The 20604-nt window shown below is 41.6% G+C and overlaps 1 protein-coding gene across 4 annotated transcripts in view; it reads left to right on the top strand.

The window, feature by feature from the left end:
- Positions 1-18217, top strand: part of si:ch73-103b11.2 (trichohyalin) — a 299632-nt gene extending 281415 nt beyond the window's left edge. For 3 of the 4 annotated variants that reach the window (XM_060922770.1, XM_060922768.1, XM_060922767.1), the window contains 3 exons: positions 5429-5588; positions 5718-5803; positions 17423-18217. In XM_060922770.1, coding sequence (XP_060778753.1) covers positions 5429-5588; positions 5718-5803; positions 17423-17494 — 318 coding nt within the window. In that variant the 3' untranslated portion in view covers positions 17495-18217. Of the gene's footprint in view, positions 1-5428; positions 5589-5717; positions 5804-5950; positions 6002-17422 lie in introns of all 4 variants that reach the window. The other variant, XM_060922769.1, reaches the window with a different exon arrangement.
- The last annotated feature ends 2387 nt before the right edge of the window (positions 18218-20604 follow it).

Here is a 20604-nt window from a genome sequence, read left to right as displayed (position 1 = left end):
AGTCCATCGGCCACGGCAAGACAACTGAACTGGGACCACATTTTCCTAAGGTAGGGAGAGGCCCCGCATAACCTCCACAATGGTGGTCGTCTGCCTGTTGTAACCCAAGAAAAGACCATGGCAAGGTCTGGGTCTGCCTGTTGTTGTTCTGCAATGTTCCACTCAGTTTGTATTTGCACCTGATTAATGGACATGCAGCTCCAGGCAATGCCTGATTGTACAGTGATGTCAACTGTCTGTGTAGCCTTATCTGAAGGCAGTGTATCGGTGAGCTGAGTAGAACTATGACTCTCAGTGAGCTCAAAAGGTGGGCAGCGAGACATAGCGTCAGCATTGAGATGTTTGGCACCATCGCGGTGGACTATGCACCAGTCATAGAGGTCTAGCTCCACTGACCAGCAAGCTCTCCATCCAGTGGGATCCTGGTCTAATGGCAACTTTTTGAGGCCTACCAAGGGTTTGTGGTCAGTAATAATGGTGAAAGGGTGAGCTGCGAGATAATGGCGAAAATGACGCACAGCCCAAACAATGGCCCACAGCTCACGGTCGAACGTAGACCATTTTCTCTCTGATGCTGACAGCAGATGGCTGGCATATGCAATTACATGTTCTTTACCATTAAGCCACTGTGACAAGACAGAACCAACTGCATGGAGTGATGCATCTATGTAGAGAAGAAAAGGTGCCAAAAGATTTGGAAAAGCCATGATTGCTGGTGATGTTAAGGCCTGCTTCAGTATTGAAAACGCCTCCTCAGCTTCAGCCGACCAAATGAATGGCACTCCTTTGTGTGTAAGACGGTGTAAGGGATCAGCGATATGTGCAAAATCTTGAATGAAGTGCCTATAATAGGAACACAAGCCCAGGAATGCTCTGACTTGAGTGGCTGACTGTGGAACTGGCCAATTAGAAACCTTCTCTGTGTTAGTAGGGTCAGGCTCAACTCCATTGCTGGAGACCCGATGACCAAGGAATGTGACTGAAGCACGGGCAAGGTGACATTTAGAAGGCTTTAGTTTGAGGCCTGCAGAATGAAAACGTTGGAAAACCTCTTTTAGGTGCTGAAGATGTTGTGTGAAGTTCTTGCTATAGACTATGATGTCATCTAAATAAATTAAGCAAATGCTCCAATGTAAGCCATGAAGGACAAGCTCCATCAAGCGTTGAAAACTAGGAGGGGCATTGGAAAGGCCCAGTGGCATCATGCGGAACTGGTATAAGCCAGCACCCGTAGAGAAGGCCGTTTTCTCTTTGTCTGCAGGATTAAGAGGGATTTGCCAATACCCAGCTGTCAAGTAAATTGTGCTAAAAATGTTAGCTCCTGCCAGTCTATCCAACGTGTCGTCAACCCGAGGAAGAGGATGTGAATCCTTAATTGTAACTGCATTTAGGCGGCGGAAGTCCACACAAAACCGGTGGGTTCCGTCTTTTTTCCTGACCAGTACTACGGGCGCTGACCATGGGCTACAGCAGTGGTTCCCAAACTTTTTTGGCCGCGCACCCCCTTCTATACTCCAACCAGGTTGACGCACCCCCAGTTCCCCAGTTTCAAAAAAACACACGCTTTCTTATAAGGGAAGCATCTTTAATTGTGCTAAATGATAAACATCGTTTGCCACACCTGCAGGAAACCACAAAAGTGGAAAAAAAAACACACCAAAGCTTTCTTACAAAGGCAGCACGTCATGCTCGAATGAGAACATCGAATCACATTAACATATTATGCGCTGTCGTATTTGAATTAGATAGAATTTGATTGAAATGTAACAGTTTTAAAACGTTGCAACACGATAAATGCGCAAATTTATTACAAAGGGAGATCACATTGAGGCATGTAGTCTACCAGCCAGATATGGGGAAAATATATAATTTTCATCCGTGTTTAAAACACTAGCAACACAACCCTGTCATTACAAGGTTATGAAAATGAATTGAGAATGAATTTAATTTGCAAAAAAGTTAACATATAATAACAGTAAAAATAGCAATGATAATTATGAACATATGCATTTTAAAGAGATACAACAATCAAGGAGCATATCAGGAACAGATAAAGAAGAGGATCCATCTGATTGTGAAGTGCAGCGCTGGCGGCTCAGTCTGCAGCGAGACAGACAGACAGACAGACGGTGGGTGGGTCAGTAGGCTATATAGGTCCTATTTTCAGTAGCAGTATATATTTTTAGCAAGATCAATGCCATTTGGCCAAATACATACCAATATTAATGCGACGGATGGGCCTGCATCTTGGCACAGAGCTCTCCGATGTTTGGGGTAATTAAGACAGTCTCAGCCTCAAATCTTTCTCAACATCTCCCAGTCTTTGCCGATATTTAGTTGCCGATCTGCATTTAGTTTTGCCGATTTCAACCAGTTGAGCATCGCGAATGAATGAATTAATTAATTAATGAAGCCACAAATTACTGCAGAACCGTTATGGCGTATAAGAAGAGTTAAAAATCGCCATTACATTTTTTATCTTGCGCACCCCCTAGTGGCAGCTCGTGCACCCCCAGGGGTGCGTGCACCACCCTTTGGGAACCCCTGGGCCACAGGATTCTTCAATCACCCCGTGCTCCAAAAGCTTTGACACTTCCTGTTGCAAGATAGCCTGAGTTGCTGGGGATGCTCTATATGGGCGTAATTTAATCGGTGCGGCATCGCCAGTATTGATGTCATGTGTGACTAGTCTGGCCATAGTCATGAGTGTGAGTACTAAATATGTCTGCAAACTCCTTTATGAGTTGCTGAAGTTCTGGATGGCTAGCTGTGCGGACAACATGAAAGGCATGGGCCAATGTGGCATCACCTATATGTACAGGGGCGAAGATTGTGCCTAAAATGTCTAAAAAGTGTCCAGTGACAGAAGAGGCCAAGGTAAATGATTTACAAATGGGCTGAGTGGCTAAAGCTGGTATGGATCTACGGCAGTCATCTGAAATTAGAGAAAGGCCAGAGCCTGTGTCTACTAAAGCATGTAACTCTGTAGCTGATATGGCGAGTTGAATAAATGGTGTAGGGGAAGTTCCCTCAGGGCTGTGTGTCTTAGTATGGACCATTGGTGAGCGAGAAGCCACCATGAGGTCCGTCATGGCAGCTCCTAGTAGTTTCCCTGATCACTTGTGTCTGTTGAGAAGTGAACATGCCATGTGGGGGATCTATGGTGATGCTGGGAATGTGTAGCTTGTTTGTAGTGAGTGCTAGGAGAAGGTGAGCGAGCACTACGAGAGTATATGGCATGACTAGCATAGGAGGGGTGTTCAATAGGGCATGAGTGACGCTCCCGTGAAGGAGAGGGGCTAAGGGAATCAGTGTAGTAGGACCTTGTGGATGTGTAGTGGTCAGTGAGGTGAGGGTGGCCACGGGCAGATTCACAAATACAGGCAGGAGAGATACTACGACGATGGAGACAGGCACCATCACAGCAGGAAGGCTGATGAGAGACAGAACGGGCCTGCCATTGTCCAGGAGAACGGCATCGAGGAGGAGAGTGGTCATCACAGGAGGAGGGCTGACATGGCGATGTGTAGGATGCAGCACAGCAGTCTGATGAGCAACGCTGAGGGTGGTTGGCATGACGGATGGTGTGGTCAGCTGCCGCGCAGGTGTGATGCTGTGGACGCAGAATCCCTGACACCTCCTGGCGAAGGCTGGAGAACTGCCGTGAGAGCTGATCCAGTCTGTCCTCAGATGTCTTTGTTTGAGAATGTTGTAGAGCCTTGAAATCAGCCCGAAGTTCAGCAATAGCAGCTGTCAGTTCAGCAATAGGTGTTGAAGGACTGGACGAAGTAGTGTGATCAACAGTTACTGGCATAACAGAGGAGGAAGAGGCTATACTAAGAGCTAAGTGACCTCTCTCACACTGTGTTGCAACTTGAAGAGCAGCCTCCAGGGTTAATGCGCCATGCTCATGGATCTTGAGTTGGAGTGATGAGTCCAATCCAGTCACAAAGCGCCTAAAGACTTCAAAGCTTTTTGCTTGCTCATCATAGTTAGGAAAAGCTTCAGCCACCAAGGTAGTCAGTTCAGCAGCATAGACCGCAAGGGGCTCTTGGGGCCTTCTCGGACGTGCATTGAGATAAGTCTGAAATGAAAGGCTGTCTATTAAAAACAGCCGTCAGACTAGCTTTGACTGAGGCATAATTGTTTCTAATTTCAGGAGAGAGAGTCTGCCAATATGCAAATGCAGGTAAAAGTTTAGCTTTATCCAGTGGCGTAGTTGACACAGCCAGTGCTACCTCAAATCTCTGTATCCAAGAATGAAATGGTTCTGAGTCATCTCCAGAAAAAGGAGGAGGGAGGTCAATCCGAAAAGGGAGGTGAGCATTCACACCCTGTGTTGGTGGCTGAGGCCTAGCAATAGCTGCATCTGCAGCAACATATTCTTCCTCTGACATTTTTAGGTAAAGTCCGTGGAGTAAAAAAAAATAAACAATGAACTAGCCTAGCTGTCAGTGCGCGGTAAGAAAAAAAAAACAAAAAAACGGTGCTTGGCAAAAGAAAAAGATGCAAGAAACACGTTCACAAGCAAAAATACAGAAAACGTCCGTGCAGGAGTTTGATAACTTAGCAGGAAAACTAAATCCTTCTAACAAGAACAAAACGCACCACCGCTGCTACCAGTGTAAAGTTAGTTCTGGGGGGGGCATCTAGAAATCGCACGGGGGTTAGTTGTATGTAGAACTCCAGAAGGTTTATTCAACAACAACTCCAGTATACAACATAAGGAGGCTGCTCACGCTCTAGGCTACTGAACAAAAACCCCAACGCGCTCCGAGCTCACGCTCCTGTCTTTTTTCTGATACCTCCAATCTACCTCGCTTCCTCTTCTAGCTGAACCTCCTCCAAGATAAAAGTCCTTGCATGTTCACTGCTGTAGTGCATTCAAAATAAGAGTTGACATTTCCAGTGCCGCATATGTATTACATAAAAGTCACAACTTTGTAGTAGTTACTAGAAACATGAAAACATCATGAGGACTTACTTTAATATCTGTCATGAGGATATTACTAAAATTTTTTTTTATAATTATTACATTTTTGGCGATAGACCCAGACTCAGTCTAGGAGAAATAAGTGTGTAGTTAGGAAACAACTAGAAATGTAATTTCACATACTTTTTTGGAAACGCTATGAGGACGCCTAGCAGGGACCAAACTCAAAACATCCTATAATTTGCATTATTGAAGTAAAAGAGAAGGACAGAGCTATTTTGTGAGGAAATTATTGTGCAACAGAGTAATAGAGAGTTCACTAGAAATTTGTTTCATATAAATACAGATCCGTGTAATTATTGAGTTATGGGGACATCCATAGACCACTAGTAGCAAAGGAGAATGTGTGTTGTTGAAAATAAAGCAGTATGAGTAGACAAACACACAGTCAGGCGTGTTGGAAATGTGAAAACCAACGTGCGTGTGTGTGTGCAGGATAAGAAGTACGCGTGTGATAAGTACAAGGACATCTACACAGAGCTGAGCATTGTGAGAGCTAAAGCCGATTGTGACATCAGTAAACTGAGAGAAAAACTATTGGCCGCGACAGAAGCTCTCGGGGAAAGAGACACACCCACACACACACCAGGATATGGTAAGGAATCTCATCAATGTCCTATGCACACACACACACACACACACACACACGAATGCTGGATTCCATTATCTGTAAATTACCTTCTGAGGATAGTAGCTTTAATATTTTGTGTGTGTTTTTTCACAGATATCATGAAGTCAAAAAGTAACCCTGACTTCTTGAAGAAAGAACGCTCAGCTGTTTCCAGGCAGGTCCGTGGAGTGAGGTCAAAGGTGAGAGTTTGCAGGTTTCGTTATGGTCACATTGATGTGCCCACACCGTTTTGTTGCATATGTATGTGTGTGTTCAGTAAGTAAAAGTGTGTGCATATGTATTGTACAAATGTTAAAGTCTACCTCTCATGTATATTACCCTGTCAGTCTGTGAATGAGGAGGTCCCTTGGGATAGCTGACCCCGCCCCTTCAGTGATGTAGGTATTGTATACTTCTGGAATAAGCCTCAAATTTGCATGTCCTTTCCGTGACTCAGCATGCCCCTCCCCCATGATTTCCCAATGGGTTTTAGCGCACCAATCACAGTGTTTTTACCTGCTGTATTGATTCACTATGTTTCTAGAATTATTTACTTTTGGATAACAGTGATGTAAACGGATCCAGTTTTGGGGACGAAAGTGATGCAGTTTATGTCACTGTAGGAATCCAGTCTAGCACACTGTTGTTATCCAGCCAAGTGAAGTGATCCACTTCATGTATGTGCCACTTTTAGTCGGTTACGAGACCCAGCTGTGTCCAGTGAAGTGATCTGGTTCATTATTCTATACCCAGTGATTCAGTTTAATTGTTAGCTGATTAAGTTTGCTGTTGCTGTAATGATTCAGTTTTCATATCAGTGCAGTGATTGTGTTTTCAGCACTGCAGTGGTTCATTTTGGCTCGATAGCCTTTAATTTTATTGCCATGGGGGAAGTAGGTTAATGGATTAAAATGTACCGTATTTTTCGGACTATAAGTCGCACTTTTTTTCATGGTTCGGCTGGCAATGCGACTTATACTCCGGTGCGACGTATATATGTTTTTTTTTTTCACCGCGGAATAACTGGAGCTGATGCTGAGTCTGACGACAGCCACGCAGAAGAAGAGGAAACGGCGCTTCGTCTGCCGCTGGAGGCAGAGTTGTTCAGAAGCGACACCGAGGATGAGGAATTCAATGGATTTGCTGATTTGGAGTGAAATCGCCAGCTTGATAAACTTGATTGACCTGTGTTTTATTATTAATGACAGGCCTATAGTTATTTAAATAAGTTATGTAGTGATTTTAGGCAGTGCTTAATTTGTGAAGTGGGAGGTCCCGGAACGCAGGAGGTGGGTGGGTCCGGCGACTCAAAAAAAAAAAAAAAGGCGGGGGATGGTTTACTATAACTTTACGCACATGCGCTTATTGTGTGTGTAAAATAATAATAATAATAATAATAATAATAATAATAATATCAGACATTATGATCTTAGAAAACGCTTTAGTGACAAACAGTTACAGACAGTAATATGTCGTGATATTACATTATAAAATATTAATTTTTATTAGTCTATATATTAAATTATATATTACATTTATCTTCTAAAATAACAGACTGTACTCATCACAACCGGTTTATTTCACCATTGGAGATCAGATCACACAAGACATGAGTTAAATGACTCATTTTAAGGATTTAAGTAGGGGATTTAAAAGCGGTTGTTGTTTTTTTTTCACTAGACGGTTGTTTTTACTACCGTACCTGTCTTTGGAGATGATATACCTATAGCCTACTTGACCTCTGATTTGATGAAATAAAATTCGACAAAAATGAAGAATGACACTCCTCGATGATGACTACAGCTTTAATAACACAGATGAAAGAGCCATGGGGCGATAATAAGCCCTACCGGTAAAAATATTCTAAAAGCAAACTGATTAATGCATCAGTAATAGGCTACTAATATTAGTTATAATAATAATATAGGCTATTAGTAATAACGATAGTGATAGTATTAAAGATAGTAGTAGATATTTAAAATAATCAGACTAGGCTACTTACAGGGCAAAGGGCGCGTTATCACTGCTCAGCTGTTCGTTTATTAAACAAACAATGCAGTCGCGCAGTAACCACGCGCCGCTTATCAGATACAATCACAGATTCTATGGATAGAATAACCCTTCAAAAAAGTGCGACTTATAGTCCGGTGCGACGTATATATGTTTTTTTCGTCTTCATAATGCATTTTTTGGCTGATGCGACTTAAACTCCGGAGCGACGTATAGTCCGGAAAATACGGTAATTGAACTGAAAAAAGCACATTTTTAAAAATGTATGTTTGTAACCTCTTACATTATCAGAGCACGGTCCATGTAATTAAACCCACCACTGACCCACACTGCTTGGATTTTGTTGTGTGTTAACCTATTTCTGTGTGTGTGCGCTTGCACAAATAATTCCTTTTGTGTGTGTTTGTGTGTGTCTTTATTTCTATGTTATATGTTTGACAAAAGCATGATTTTGTACATCTCTCCACCACTAAGTTTTGGGTTATCCATCCATCCATCTGTTGGTCTGTCCTTTGGAGATTGTCGTGAGCACACTATCTCGAGATGGAGTGGTTGAATGTTTGTAGGATTGATGTGGAATTGTCACTGTGATCAGCAGATAGACTGATTTAGATTTTGAAATTGATCCCTACAGAGTCAGTGTCACAGCAAGGTCCAATGAAATAGTTTTTCTTGAAAAGGGAATTTCTGGCTTACAAATTAGTTACAAGAAGGATTAGACTTGTTGGTTCTCAGCGAAATATTCAGGATATCTAAGAAAACTGTATATTAAAAAATGTTTGTAAAAATGTATGCTGAAGTGAGGTGGTATTTTTACCAAGAAAGACAAATATTTTAGTGTTACAGTAAACATAAATGCATCGTTCAGTGATGTATAATTAAAGTCATGAATCTTTGGGAAAATGAAGGAAACTGCACCAGTCTTATAAAGGATTGTTTGTATCTTTAGTTAATGGGGGAAAAAATGCAGACAAAAGGAACACGATTGATAAAATCTGTATTAAAAAATAGAGAAAATATATTTCTGATATGAATTGTAAGTATACTAGTGCTAGAATATTGTGGAAAAAGTTCATTGTTTTGTAATTTAATTAGAAACTGTAAACTTTTAGATATTCCATATTCATTACACATAAAATGAAATATTTTCAAGCCTTTTTTTGTTTTAATTTTGATGATTGTTTTGTAGCTCATGAAAATCAGAACTCCAGTATCTCAAATGATTAGAATATTTCCTAAGATCAATCAAAAAAGGATTTGCAGTACAGAAACGTCCAACTTTTGAAAATTATGTTCATTTATACACTCAGTACTTGGTTGGGGCTCCTTTACCACGAATTGTTGTTTTTCCAACAACAAACCATGGATGATTCCTCACCTGAAAACCTTGCTGAATGAGAAGAAGAGGGCCTTCAGATCTGGGGACAAAGAGGAGCTGAGGAGAGTGCAGAAGGAGCTCAAGAGGGAGCTAAGAGCGAGCAAGGAGTGCTATGGAGCACTTGCATGTGACGTCACAACCGATCCAGATTGTGACAGACGCCATCTTGTCGGTCAAACGCCATATTCTGCCTTCTACTTCTGGTTCTACTTCTGCTTTTACTTCTACCTTTTCTTCTGGAAAACCCTACTATATACAATTCTACTACAACGGCTGCGGCTACAAGCTCTCCCTACCTGTGCACGTTTTTTATGTTTTTTGTGTGTATTTTTGCGTGTTGTTCGTCTGTACCGGACTTCAATATCCACTACAACCGTATGGACTTACTGGACATTGGTTTCCAGCAGAAAATGACGGTTTGTAGTGATTTCCATCGCATGCACAACATTCTGGATGAGAAAAAAAAAAAAAACATTCCGGACGAGATAGCGAGACCAGCGGGGTCTCCGTGGATTGTTATCGGAAGCAAAGCGAAGGAGGCGGCGCCGGGAGCGGAAGCAAAAGCGAGGCTGCAGGCAGAGCCGGCCTGTTGACTAAGCTCAGAAAACAGCCACTCAAATCTCCACTGCCAAGCCTCTACCTCTCCAACGCCAGATCCATGTTAAACAAGACGGACGATTTGGAATTACCTTATTCTATTCTATAATCGGCTGGTCAGTGCTATACTCAATACTTAAGTGACTTACCCATCCAATGAGGATTCTTGTTTACAAGATGCCACATCTGAGTCGCTGACAAATCCTGAATTTCTGTAAAGAAAACTGTCCAGAGATTTATAAGCACGCAGTGCTTCACCACTGAACAGCGAGGGAAAGTTAATGAGGTAATCATACACGTCCGGGTATTCCGCTGACAGTTCAAAATCCGGTCGTGAAAACTCCGTCCGGTAAGCCATAAGGGTCACAAATCTGTAGATCGTTTATTTTAGACATATATCTAGTTATCTGTTCATTAGAAAAATGAGCCGTGTAGTCCGTCGGTTGAAATTGATCCATTCTGTACACGAGTGCAGCAGTATTCAGCGGTGTTTTTGACCGACAAGATGGCGGTTGTGTACTTTCCGGTCACGTGACTGCAAGATCTCTATAGACCCCTTGCACTGATGTCACATTTACCTTAGCAACCGTCGCTACCCTATGCCTGTGGGCCAAGCAAACTTTGTTTCCATGCTGTTCACATACTGAAGCCAAGTGAAGATGTTCAGCGTTTGTTGCTGTTGCCTGAAGAAAACTACAGCTATAAAAGCTCTACTACCAGGTTACTTGGATAATCTTAGAAAGAAGCGAATGATAGACATACTTGGAAATTAGAGTTTATTAGTGGTTCTGATCTGTACAAAATTCCTCAAAAAGACTGGAGTGATGGTGCAGTTTTGTGACCTAGCGTTAGGATTAGCTATATGTTGGAATATGCCTTCTTTTTTCTGAAGAGTCCCGACACAGAAGAACAGTTAAAAAAAAAAAAACTACAAAAGCAAGAAAATTTTCTTTGTGTAAAGACTTTTTCCCAACATCAGCTTTTGGGAACAGAATGCTGCGAAAACCAAAGCAAAACCAAAGCTGTTTTGAAGAAGGCGGAAGTTTATCGCCGAAACTGGCAAGGTAACATCTTAAAAAATCCTTGTCTTAAGAAACGAATTTAAAGAATAGAAAACCAAAGCATTTACTGTCAAAGGACTCCGACCTGAACTGTGGGCTAGATCTTATTCCCACCCCTCCATGTCTCATCAACTCCAAGGACATGTAGTTACACAGCTATCTGCACTCTATCATTTATACAGTGATGCCTATTATTGTTAAAACAATATCTGAAGTGTTATTATTTGTAAAATAACAAAATATCTTACTCTAGACTTTCAAACAATATTGTAAGATTTTATTTAAATTTTATCTAATAGTGGATGGAACAATAATTACAAACGCTAACAGAAACAGCACATTCTAGTTGTAGCTGTAGTCATATAGTAGCTATAATCACCCTTGTAATAATAATTTCAATAAACAGTTAATGTTCAGTTCCCTCTTCATTTATTCTCTATTAAAAAGGCACAACTGAGTCACACAGGTTGATCAGTGTGTAACGGATAATAACAATTTTATCCGGAATAGTTTTTCCTGGTTTAATTGATTTATTTCCATTTCACATGCGTGCAGCTGTTGTAAAGTTCAGTGTGTGTGTAGAACTCTCTCAAACTGTAGGTGCATTACTACACTGGCTCCATGGTGACATTCTGCACAGGACTGGGTTCCTTTGATAACAGAAGCAAAGCTCCAGTACTCTTTGCTCTTAATCTTTTTTGTTCTTTCAGGATATGTTGCGCATGTCACTCTTTGTTGGGTTTTTTACTGAGTTATGTCCGAGTTGTTTGAAACCAATCTGGGTTTCAATGTTGAATAAGGAAGGCGCTTCACCTGTAAGAAAATCAAACACTTTCATGCAGAAGCTAACTTGAATGGGAGCAGAGAAAATAAAACAAGATTCTGAAGCAAACTCTTCCATACTCACTTCCGACTTTCTATTATTTAAAAATGCATTTTAAATACAATCGCAAATTTCTCTGGAGTTTTCAGGCTTAGCTCCTCTCGTTGTATTCTCTTTAACCGCTCATTTCTTAATTGTTCTTGAAGCATTTACTTCTCTTGAATATTTTTCTTGATAGTGGGGCAATGGTAATACCTTTTATTTTTTTCTCGATTTGAACAACCAAAAAACAGCACAAAAATAAACCATGTTGAAGACAGATTAAGCCTTGCTTACATGAAAGACAGTGTCTGTTTGACCCCCAGGTGTAATTGTCACATGATGTGAGACGTCATGCGCAAGGTGTCTGTTAGAGGAAGCTGGAGGAGCGCCTGAAACAGAACAATACACGAGAGGTATGGAGGGGCCTGAAAACCATCTCTGGCCACAGCAGAAACAGTGGAAGGGGTCCTGAATCTGGAGACCTGGAATGGGCAAATAAACTGAACCTATTTTTCAACAGGTTTGATTCTGCCCCCACTCCCTTCCCCACCCACCAGAGCCCAGACCAATCGGTGTCCCTATCACTCCCCTACTGGCACGCCTCTCCCCCCTCCCCCACGTCATCACAGATATCAGTTGGACCCTTCTCATACCCCTCAACCCCCCTCTTGCACTACCTACCTCCCCCCACCTACTACAGTTGGAGCCACCCAACACCCTTCCCTCCTGCAGCCTCTCCATAACAGTTGATCAGGTGAGAAGAGAGCTCAAGAAGAACAAAATGAGGAAGGCTACAGGTCCTGATGGCATCAGCTCCAGACTGCTGAGGGACTGTGCAGACCAGCTCTGTGAAGTGATTATGCACATCTTCAACCTGAGCCTTGGTCTGAAAAGGGTTCCTGTCCTGTGGAAAACCTCTTGTGTGGTTTCGGTTCGTAAGACTGTACACCCTAGGGAGCCAAACCACTTTAGATCTATAGCCTTGACCTCTTACCTGATGAAGTCTATGGAGAAGATCATCCTCAATCACCTCAGACCCCTTGTGAGTGCGGAATTGGACCCCCTGCAGTTCACATACCAACCAGACATTGGTGTGGAGGATACTGTTATCTACATGCTACACAGATCCCTGTTACATCTAGAGGACGCTGGAAACACTGTGAGAGTCATGTTTTTTGACTTCTCCAGTGCTTTCAACACGATTCAGCCATCTTTGCTCAGAGGGAAGCTGGAAGGAGCTGGTATTGACTGCTACCTGGTTGCATGGATCATCGACTACCTCACTAACAGACCACAGTATGTCAGACTTTGACTGTATGTCTGACGTAGTAGTCTGCAGCACAGGAGCCCCCCAGGGTACAGTACTCTCCCCCTTCCTCTTTACCCTGTACACCTCAGACTTCAGATATAACACACACACCTGCCATCTCCAGAAGTTCTCCGATGATATAGCCATTGTTGGATGTGTCAGAGGGGAATGAATAGGAATACAGGGGGGTCATCAATGACTTTGTCAACTGGTGTGGAAATAACCTCCATATCAACACCAGGAAGACAAGGGAGTTGGTGATCGATTTCTACAGGGGAGCACCACAGTGCTCACCAGTGAACATCCTGGGTATGGACATTGAGATCATGAGGGAATATAGATACCTGGGTGTTCACCTTAACAATAAACTGGACTGGACTACCAACACAGATACTTTGTACAAGAAGGACCAAAGTCGTCTCCACCTACTGAGGAGACTGAGGTCCTTTGGCGTGTGCAAGACTCTGTTGAGGACATTCTACGACGCTGTGGTAGCATCCGCTATCTTCTTCACTGTGGTCTGTTGGGGATGTGGAAGCTCTGAGAGAGACAGGAAAAGGTTTAACAAGCTGGTGAAAAGGGCCTAGACTGCCCTCTGAATTCCATTGATGAGGTGTGTGAGAGGAGGTTGTTAGGATGCTAATGTCAATCATGGACAACACCTTGCACCCACTACATGAGACTGTTCGCACTCTGAGCAGGTCCTTCAGCAGCAGACTGCTGCACCCATGGTGCAAGAAGGAATGCAAACGTAGGTCTTTCATCCCAACTGCTGCCAGACTTTTCAGTGACAGCCTGGCATAATGTAGCACTGTTTTTTCTCAATGTCACTATCACGTTTTTGTCACCGTCACTTTATCCACATCTCATCGCCATCATCTACTTATGCTGTGCAACAATATTACTATTTGGTACAATATCCTTTTCATTGCAAGTATTTTCTTATTCATGTCTCACTCTCAAAATTGTTGTGTACAATTATGGCCATAGACTGGGTTTTTCCTCATTAGTTATGTTATGCTGTGCAATAACATTCACTACCCAGTGCAATATTTCTATTCCTATTATTCCTATTTCGGTTGTCAGTATTTAATTAGCGCAGTATTGCTACCTCAGGTGAAATACTACTCTTACTTAAGTTCTATTCTTATTTTGTTTTGTACATCACATACATGGCCTGTGTTTTTACTTTTTTATTTTATAATTATATTTTTACTTTTATTGCACTCCATTTCTTTTTGTTACTGTCTATTCCTGACTCTTTCTATCTGTGAGCTGCTGGAACATGTAAATTTCCCCACCAAGGGATGAATAAAGTTTATCTTATTACTGCATCAATGCGGTGTGGCATGGAGGTGATCAGCTTGTGGCACTGCTGAGGTGTTATTGAAGCCCAGGTTGCTTTGATGGCGGCCTTCAGCTCGTCTGTATTTTTGGGCCGGGTGTTTCTCATCTTCCTCTTGACAATAGCCCATAGATTCCGTCTGGGGTTCAGGTCAGATGAATTGGCTGGCCAGTCAAGCACAGTAATATCAGGGTCAGCAAATCATGTGGTAGTAGTTTTGGCACTGTGGACAGGTGCTAAATCCTGCTGGAAAAGGAAGTCAGCATTTCCATAAAGCTTGTCAGCAGATGGAAGCATGAAGTGCTCTAAAATCTCCTGGTAGACGCTGTGTTGACTTTGGACGTGATAAAACACAGTGGACCAACACCAGCAGATGACATGGCACCCCAAATCATCACAGACTGCAGAAACTTCACAATGGATTTCAAACACCTTGGATTCTGTGCCTCTCCACTCTTTCTCCAGACTCTAGGACCTTGATTTCCAAATGAAATGCAAAATTTACTTTCATCTGAAAAGTGGACTTTGGAACACTGAGCAACAGTCCAGTGCTTTCTCTCCTTAGTCCAGGTAAAACGCTTCTGGTGTTGTCTCTGGTTCAGGAAGGGCTTGATATGAGGAATGTGACAGTTGTAGCCCCTTTCTTGAAAACGTCTGTGTGTGGTGGCTCTTGATACACTGACACCAGCCTCAGTCCACTCCTTGTGAAGCTTTCCCAAGTTCTTGAATTAACTTTTCTTAAGAATCCTCTCAAAGCTGTGCTCATCCCTGTTGCTTGTGCACCTTTCTGAGCCAGCCTTTTCAGCAATGGCCTTCTGTGATTTACCCTCCTTGTTGAGGGTGTCGATGATGATCATCTGGACAACTGTCGAGTCAGCAGTCTTCCCCATGATTGTGGTTGTGTGGACTGAACTAGAGCAAAAGAGACACAATATTTATCCTGTTTTACTCAAACTCCGAATGAAATACTCTAATATTTTGAGATGTTTTTATTTTTTTATTTTTTATGTTGTAGTCCATGATTATCAAAATTAAAATATAAAAAATGCTTGAAACATTTTAGTTTACATGTAATGAGTCTAGAATATATTGCATTTTCACTTTCTTCAATAACTGATGGAAAATATTGAACTTTTTCACAATATTATTACAACCCAGATTCCAAAAAAGTTGGGACAAAGTACAAATTGTAAATAAAAACGGAATGCAATGATGTGGAAGTTTCAAAATTCCATATTTTATTCAGAATAGAACATAGATGACATATCAAATGTTTAAACTGAGAAAATGTATCATTTAAAGAGAAAAATTAGGTGATTTTAAATTTCATGACAACAACACATCTCAAAAAAGTTGGGACAAGGCCATGTTTCCCACTGTGAGACATCCCCTTTTCTCTTTACAACAGTCTGTAAACGTCTGGGGACTGAGGAGACAAGTTGCTCAAGTTTAGGGATAGGAATGTTAACCCATTCTTGTCTAATGTAGGATTCTAGTTGCTCAACTGTCTTAGGTCTTTTTTGTCGTATCTTCCGTTTTATGATGCGCCAAATGTTTTCTATGGGTGAAAGATCTGGACTGCAGGCTGGCCAGTTCAGTACCCGGACCCTTCTTCTACGCAGCCATGATGCTGTAATTGATGCAGTATGTGGTTTGGCATTGTCATGTTGGAAAATGCAAGGTCTTCCCTGAAAGAGACGTCGTCTGGATGGGAGCATATGTTGCTCTAGAACCTGGATATACCTTTCAGCATTGATGGTGTCTTTCCAGATGTGTAAGCTGCCCATGCCACACGCACTAATGCAACCCCATACCATCAGAGATGCAGGCTTCTGAACTGAGCGCCGATAACAACTTGGGTCGTCCTTCTCCTCTTTAGTCCGAATGACACGGCGTCCCTGATTTCCATAAAGAACTTCAAATTTTGATTCGTCTGACCACAGAACAGTTTTCCACTTTGCCACAGTCCATTTTAAATGAGCCTTGGCCCAGAGAAGACGTCTGCGCTTCTGGATCGTGTTTAGATACGGCTCCTTCTTTGAACTATAGAGTTTTAGCTGGCAACGGCGGATGGCACGGTGAATTGTGTTCACAGATAATGTTCTCTGGAAATATTCCTGAGCCCATTTTGTGATTTCCAATACAGAAGCATGCCTGTATGTGATGCAGTGGCGTCTAAGGGCCCGAAGATCACGGGCACCCAGTATGGTTTTCCGGCCTTGACCCTTGCGCACAGAGATTCTTCCAGATTCTCTGAATCTTTTGATGATATTATGCACTGTAGATGATGATATGTTCAAACTCTTTGCAATTTTACACTGTCGAACTCCTTTCTGATATTGCTCCACTATTTGTTGGCGCAGAATTAGGGGGATTGGTGATCCTCTTCCCATCTTTACTTCTGAGAGCCGCTGCCACTCCAAGATGCTCTTTTTATACCCAGTCATGTTAATGACCTATTGCCAGTTGACCTAATGAGTTGCAATTTGGTCCTCCAGCTGTTCCTTTTTTGTACCTTTAACTTTTCCAGCCTCTTATTGCCCCTGTCCCAACTTTTTTGAGATGTGTTGCTGTCATGAAATTTCAAAACGTCTCACTTTCGACATTTGATATGTTGTCTATGTTCTATTGTGAATACAATATCAGTTTTTGAGATTTGTAAATTATTGCATTCTGTTTTTATTTACAATTTGTACTTTGTCCCAACTTTTTTGGAATCAGGGTTGTAATTGTTTAAGATGCACTTGTATCGTCAGAGTCTTCCTTATGGAAAATAAGGTTTATTAATAATTCATGTTTATGTTTAATGTATATGTGATTGTGATACTCATATGTATATCCAGACTCCTATAATGTCCTGTAGATTGAGTCAAAACCTGAACAGTTGGAACTGTGATGGACTGTAAGCATGGCAGTGATCATAAATAATGGTTTACAGTAGATGGTGGTTCCTTTGTGGCTCACTATCGCAGTTCATCCTGGAAATGTTTTTATGAAATGTGCTGTAACCATAGCAACAGTTGTATCATGGTTCCCTGTTGGTGTGATAAGGATTGGGATGGGAAAGTTAAATAAACTGATAATATCATTGTTATGAAGGAGGTAACAATATTAACAGTGCTTTTGTGTGGACTTTTTGGAGGAAACAGTTCCATGGTCCTGGTGTTCTTTGATGATGTGAGGCCTCTTGTGGGTGGGGCTTTCTGCATGATTGACAGCTTTGTAATACTCTGACTTCTTTCTCTTCTCCTCAGAGTCTGAAAGAGGGATTAACAGTGCAGGAACGGATGAAGCTGTTTGAAGCAAAAGACTCGAGGAAGATATGAACTTACACACACACATTTATGAACAAATGTATACAAAAGGCTAATGGTTTTGTTGTAGTAAGTGAAGAGACATCAGCTGCTTAGTTTTAATTATTGGTGTGTGTGTGTGTGTGTGAGAGAGAGAGAAAGAGAGATTTGCTAACTGCTGTATAACTTTCAGTGAGTGCAACGGAGTGTTATTCAAAGAGAGCCAGCTGTAATTTTGCTAAGCATGTTGTAAATAAGTGTGTGTGTGTGTGTGTGTGTGTGAGAGAGAGATTATAGCTCATTTTTTAATACACAGCTCATTATAAGTCAGTTTTGCTCAGTCCTCACTGCTGTCACTCAGTGTGTTATTGACGATCTGATTGGCTACTGATGTATCGAATATTTTAATTTCCTGCAGCACTGTGCACATTAGCACACTCACCACTTTCTGAGGCAACACAGTCAGCCATGTTTGTTAATCGCTAGTGTGTGATGGAAAAGCGTGTAGTTTAGAATGATGTACACCAACACTGCATCAACAAAAAAAATGATGAGAAAACAGCCACGTCTCTGTGTTAGCATAGCCTGTTAGCGAAACTGCAAATTAGAGCCTAGCATGTGAGATTAGCACAGGAATGCTAAAGAAGTGATGTGGCTAATTTTAGTGTTACACCTGCAGATGTACATGTGCAGTGCATTATGGGTAATACATAGATAGTGACCTTTGGCCGCTGAGGCTAAAGCCATAAGAACAATCGAACATGAAATAAACACCATCAGGATATTAAGGTAAAATAAAGTCATAGTGCCACTCAGTCCTGTGCAAAACTTTATACATTTGCATAAAATCAACAAAATTTTAGTTCAGAAGTAAATTGCTGTTGCTGTCGCCTCCCAAAGTGGCCTTTGCTTTAGATTTAATTTCTGTATTCAGCATAACTATAGTTGTAATCAGTTCCGTTTTAAATAGAAGTATTCGCTGCACGTGCCAGCCTACATGCTTTAGTCAGTGTTGAAGAGCTGTGTTTTGACTAGTTTTGTGTTTTTCAGAGAGCCATGTGTGTGATTGCTTTTTGCTCATCTTTAGTGTGTGTGTGGTTTTTTTTTGTTTTTCTGGAGAAAAATAAGATTTATTATATGATGTATTTGTATTTTAGGGTTTGATGAAACACACACTGTAAGTCACTGTATAGTGTTAAATACTCAGCATTGTGTATATATCTGTTTCACAGAGTTTTTGTTTAATGTTTAAATAAAAATAAAATATCTATCTTACTCACTCTATATGGTAAAATAAATAAATATATATGTATTTTATATATATATATATATATATATATATATATATATATATATATATATAAATAATTTTTTTTGGTGTGAATGTGGAATGTCTTCAATAAATATTATATTTCAAAAAATGTTTTTGTTTTAAAAATTCAATAAAATTATTAATGCAAATACATTTGGTGTTTTTAAAGATAATTTTTAATTTGTTTACTCCATTTTTCTCCCCATCTTTTACCACCACTACTGCAACACCACAGTTCATGTATTATATGTAAATTGTCCTTTAAAAAAAGTGTAAAATACAAATGTTGGCTTTTGGAGGTATTTTAGAACAGGAGGATTTGAGCTGTCCATCAGCTTTACAAGAAGTAAAAAAATGTATGGTCTCTTGAAATAAAGTGGTGCCTTTTTGACTGAGATAAGGTTGGGATGGATTGGGCAGATGGGGGCAGTCATGGCCTGAAGGTGAGAGAAGCAGCCTCGGGCACAAAGGGTCGCTGGTTTGATTCCTGGGACCGGCAGGAAAAATGTGAGGGGAGTTGAGTAAATAAACAGCACTTTCCCCTCCCTCTGTATCATGGCCGAAGTGCCCTTGAGCAAGGTGCCTAGCCCTCAACTGCCCCCCGGGCACCGTAGCATAGCTGGCCACTGCTCTGGGTACATGCGTGTGCATGCATGCGTGAAGCATACTGCTTCAGATGGGTTAAATGCAGAGGAAGGATTTCACTATGCTTGAGTGTACTTGTGATTATTACATTACATTGCATGGCATTTAACCCATCTGAAGGTGGTCAGGGAGTTGGCAGTTCTGACCTCAGTGGGAAGGTCATTCCACCAATGGGGAGCCAGGACAGACAGTAGTCTCGAGTGGGCTTGACAGGAGTGGAGGGGAGGGGAGGCGACCAGTAGTAGCAGAGTGTAGGTATCTGGCTGGCATGCAGGGGTGGATCAGACTCTGGTGGTATGCTGGCTCTCACCCCTTGAGAACCTGGTAAGCTAGCACCAATGTCTTAAATTTGATTGTAGACCAGGCAAACTGGATGATGCAGGGGTCTGATGGCAGAAGCTGGAAGGCCAGCAAGGAGAGAGTTGCAGTAGTCCAAGCAGGGGAGGATCAGCACTTGGACCAGTAGCTGAGTATAGTAGGTGGAAAGAAAAGGGTGGCTCCTTCAGATGTTGTAGAGGAGGAATCTACACATCCGGGTCACTGCAGAAATCTTCACTGAGGAGGAGAGTTTGTCATCGAACACGACCCCTAGATTCTTCACACTGGGTGAAGGAGACCTGGAGATGTCCCCCATGGAGATGACATTGTCCAGGGGTGGAGAGGAAGGAGCACCACTGAAGTCCACTCGATCCTTGTTTACCGTCAATGGATCGGTCACTCGTCAAACAGTCCGCCAAAATCCAAGTAGGAAATGGCCGCAACAGCCTCCTGGGAATGGCTGAGCGTAGCTGTCAGTCAAACACAAGTTAGCCAATGGGAATGCATTCCTGGACAGCCCACCCACACGTGAAGTTTGTGCCAAAACTGCAAGCAAAAAGTCAGAGAGCGCAAACTAGAAAGCTGGAATCGCAACCAAAATAAATTACATCAACCAAAACTGAGAAAGATGCAGAACAAAAATAAAAGGTTTCTGAAGAGTAATAGACTGATATTTTGCACGATTACATGAATAATTTGTTTGCCAGTCTAAAAAAATTGACTTTTTTTTATTTTTTTGTATTTTGATTTGCCGTGTTTGTTTGATATTTCAAAAGTATTGTATGAACATTTTGGCACAAAATTGATTCCATAGTAGGTTAGGGATAAAATTAGCTCATGTTTAAAGTCTTTAATTTTCTGTAAAGCT

Source organism: Neoarius graeffei, chromosome 5 (genome assembly GCF_027579695.1).
Source record: "Neoarius graeffei isolate fNeoGra1 chromosome 5, fNeoGra1.pri, whole genome shotgun sequence".
Taxonomy (NCBI): Eukaryota; Metazoa; Chordata; class Actinopteri; order Siluriformes; family Ariidae; genus Neoarius; species Neoarius graeffei.
Note: the sequence above shows the minus strand (reverse complement) of the source record. Positions and strands in the feature narration are given on the sequence as shown.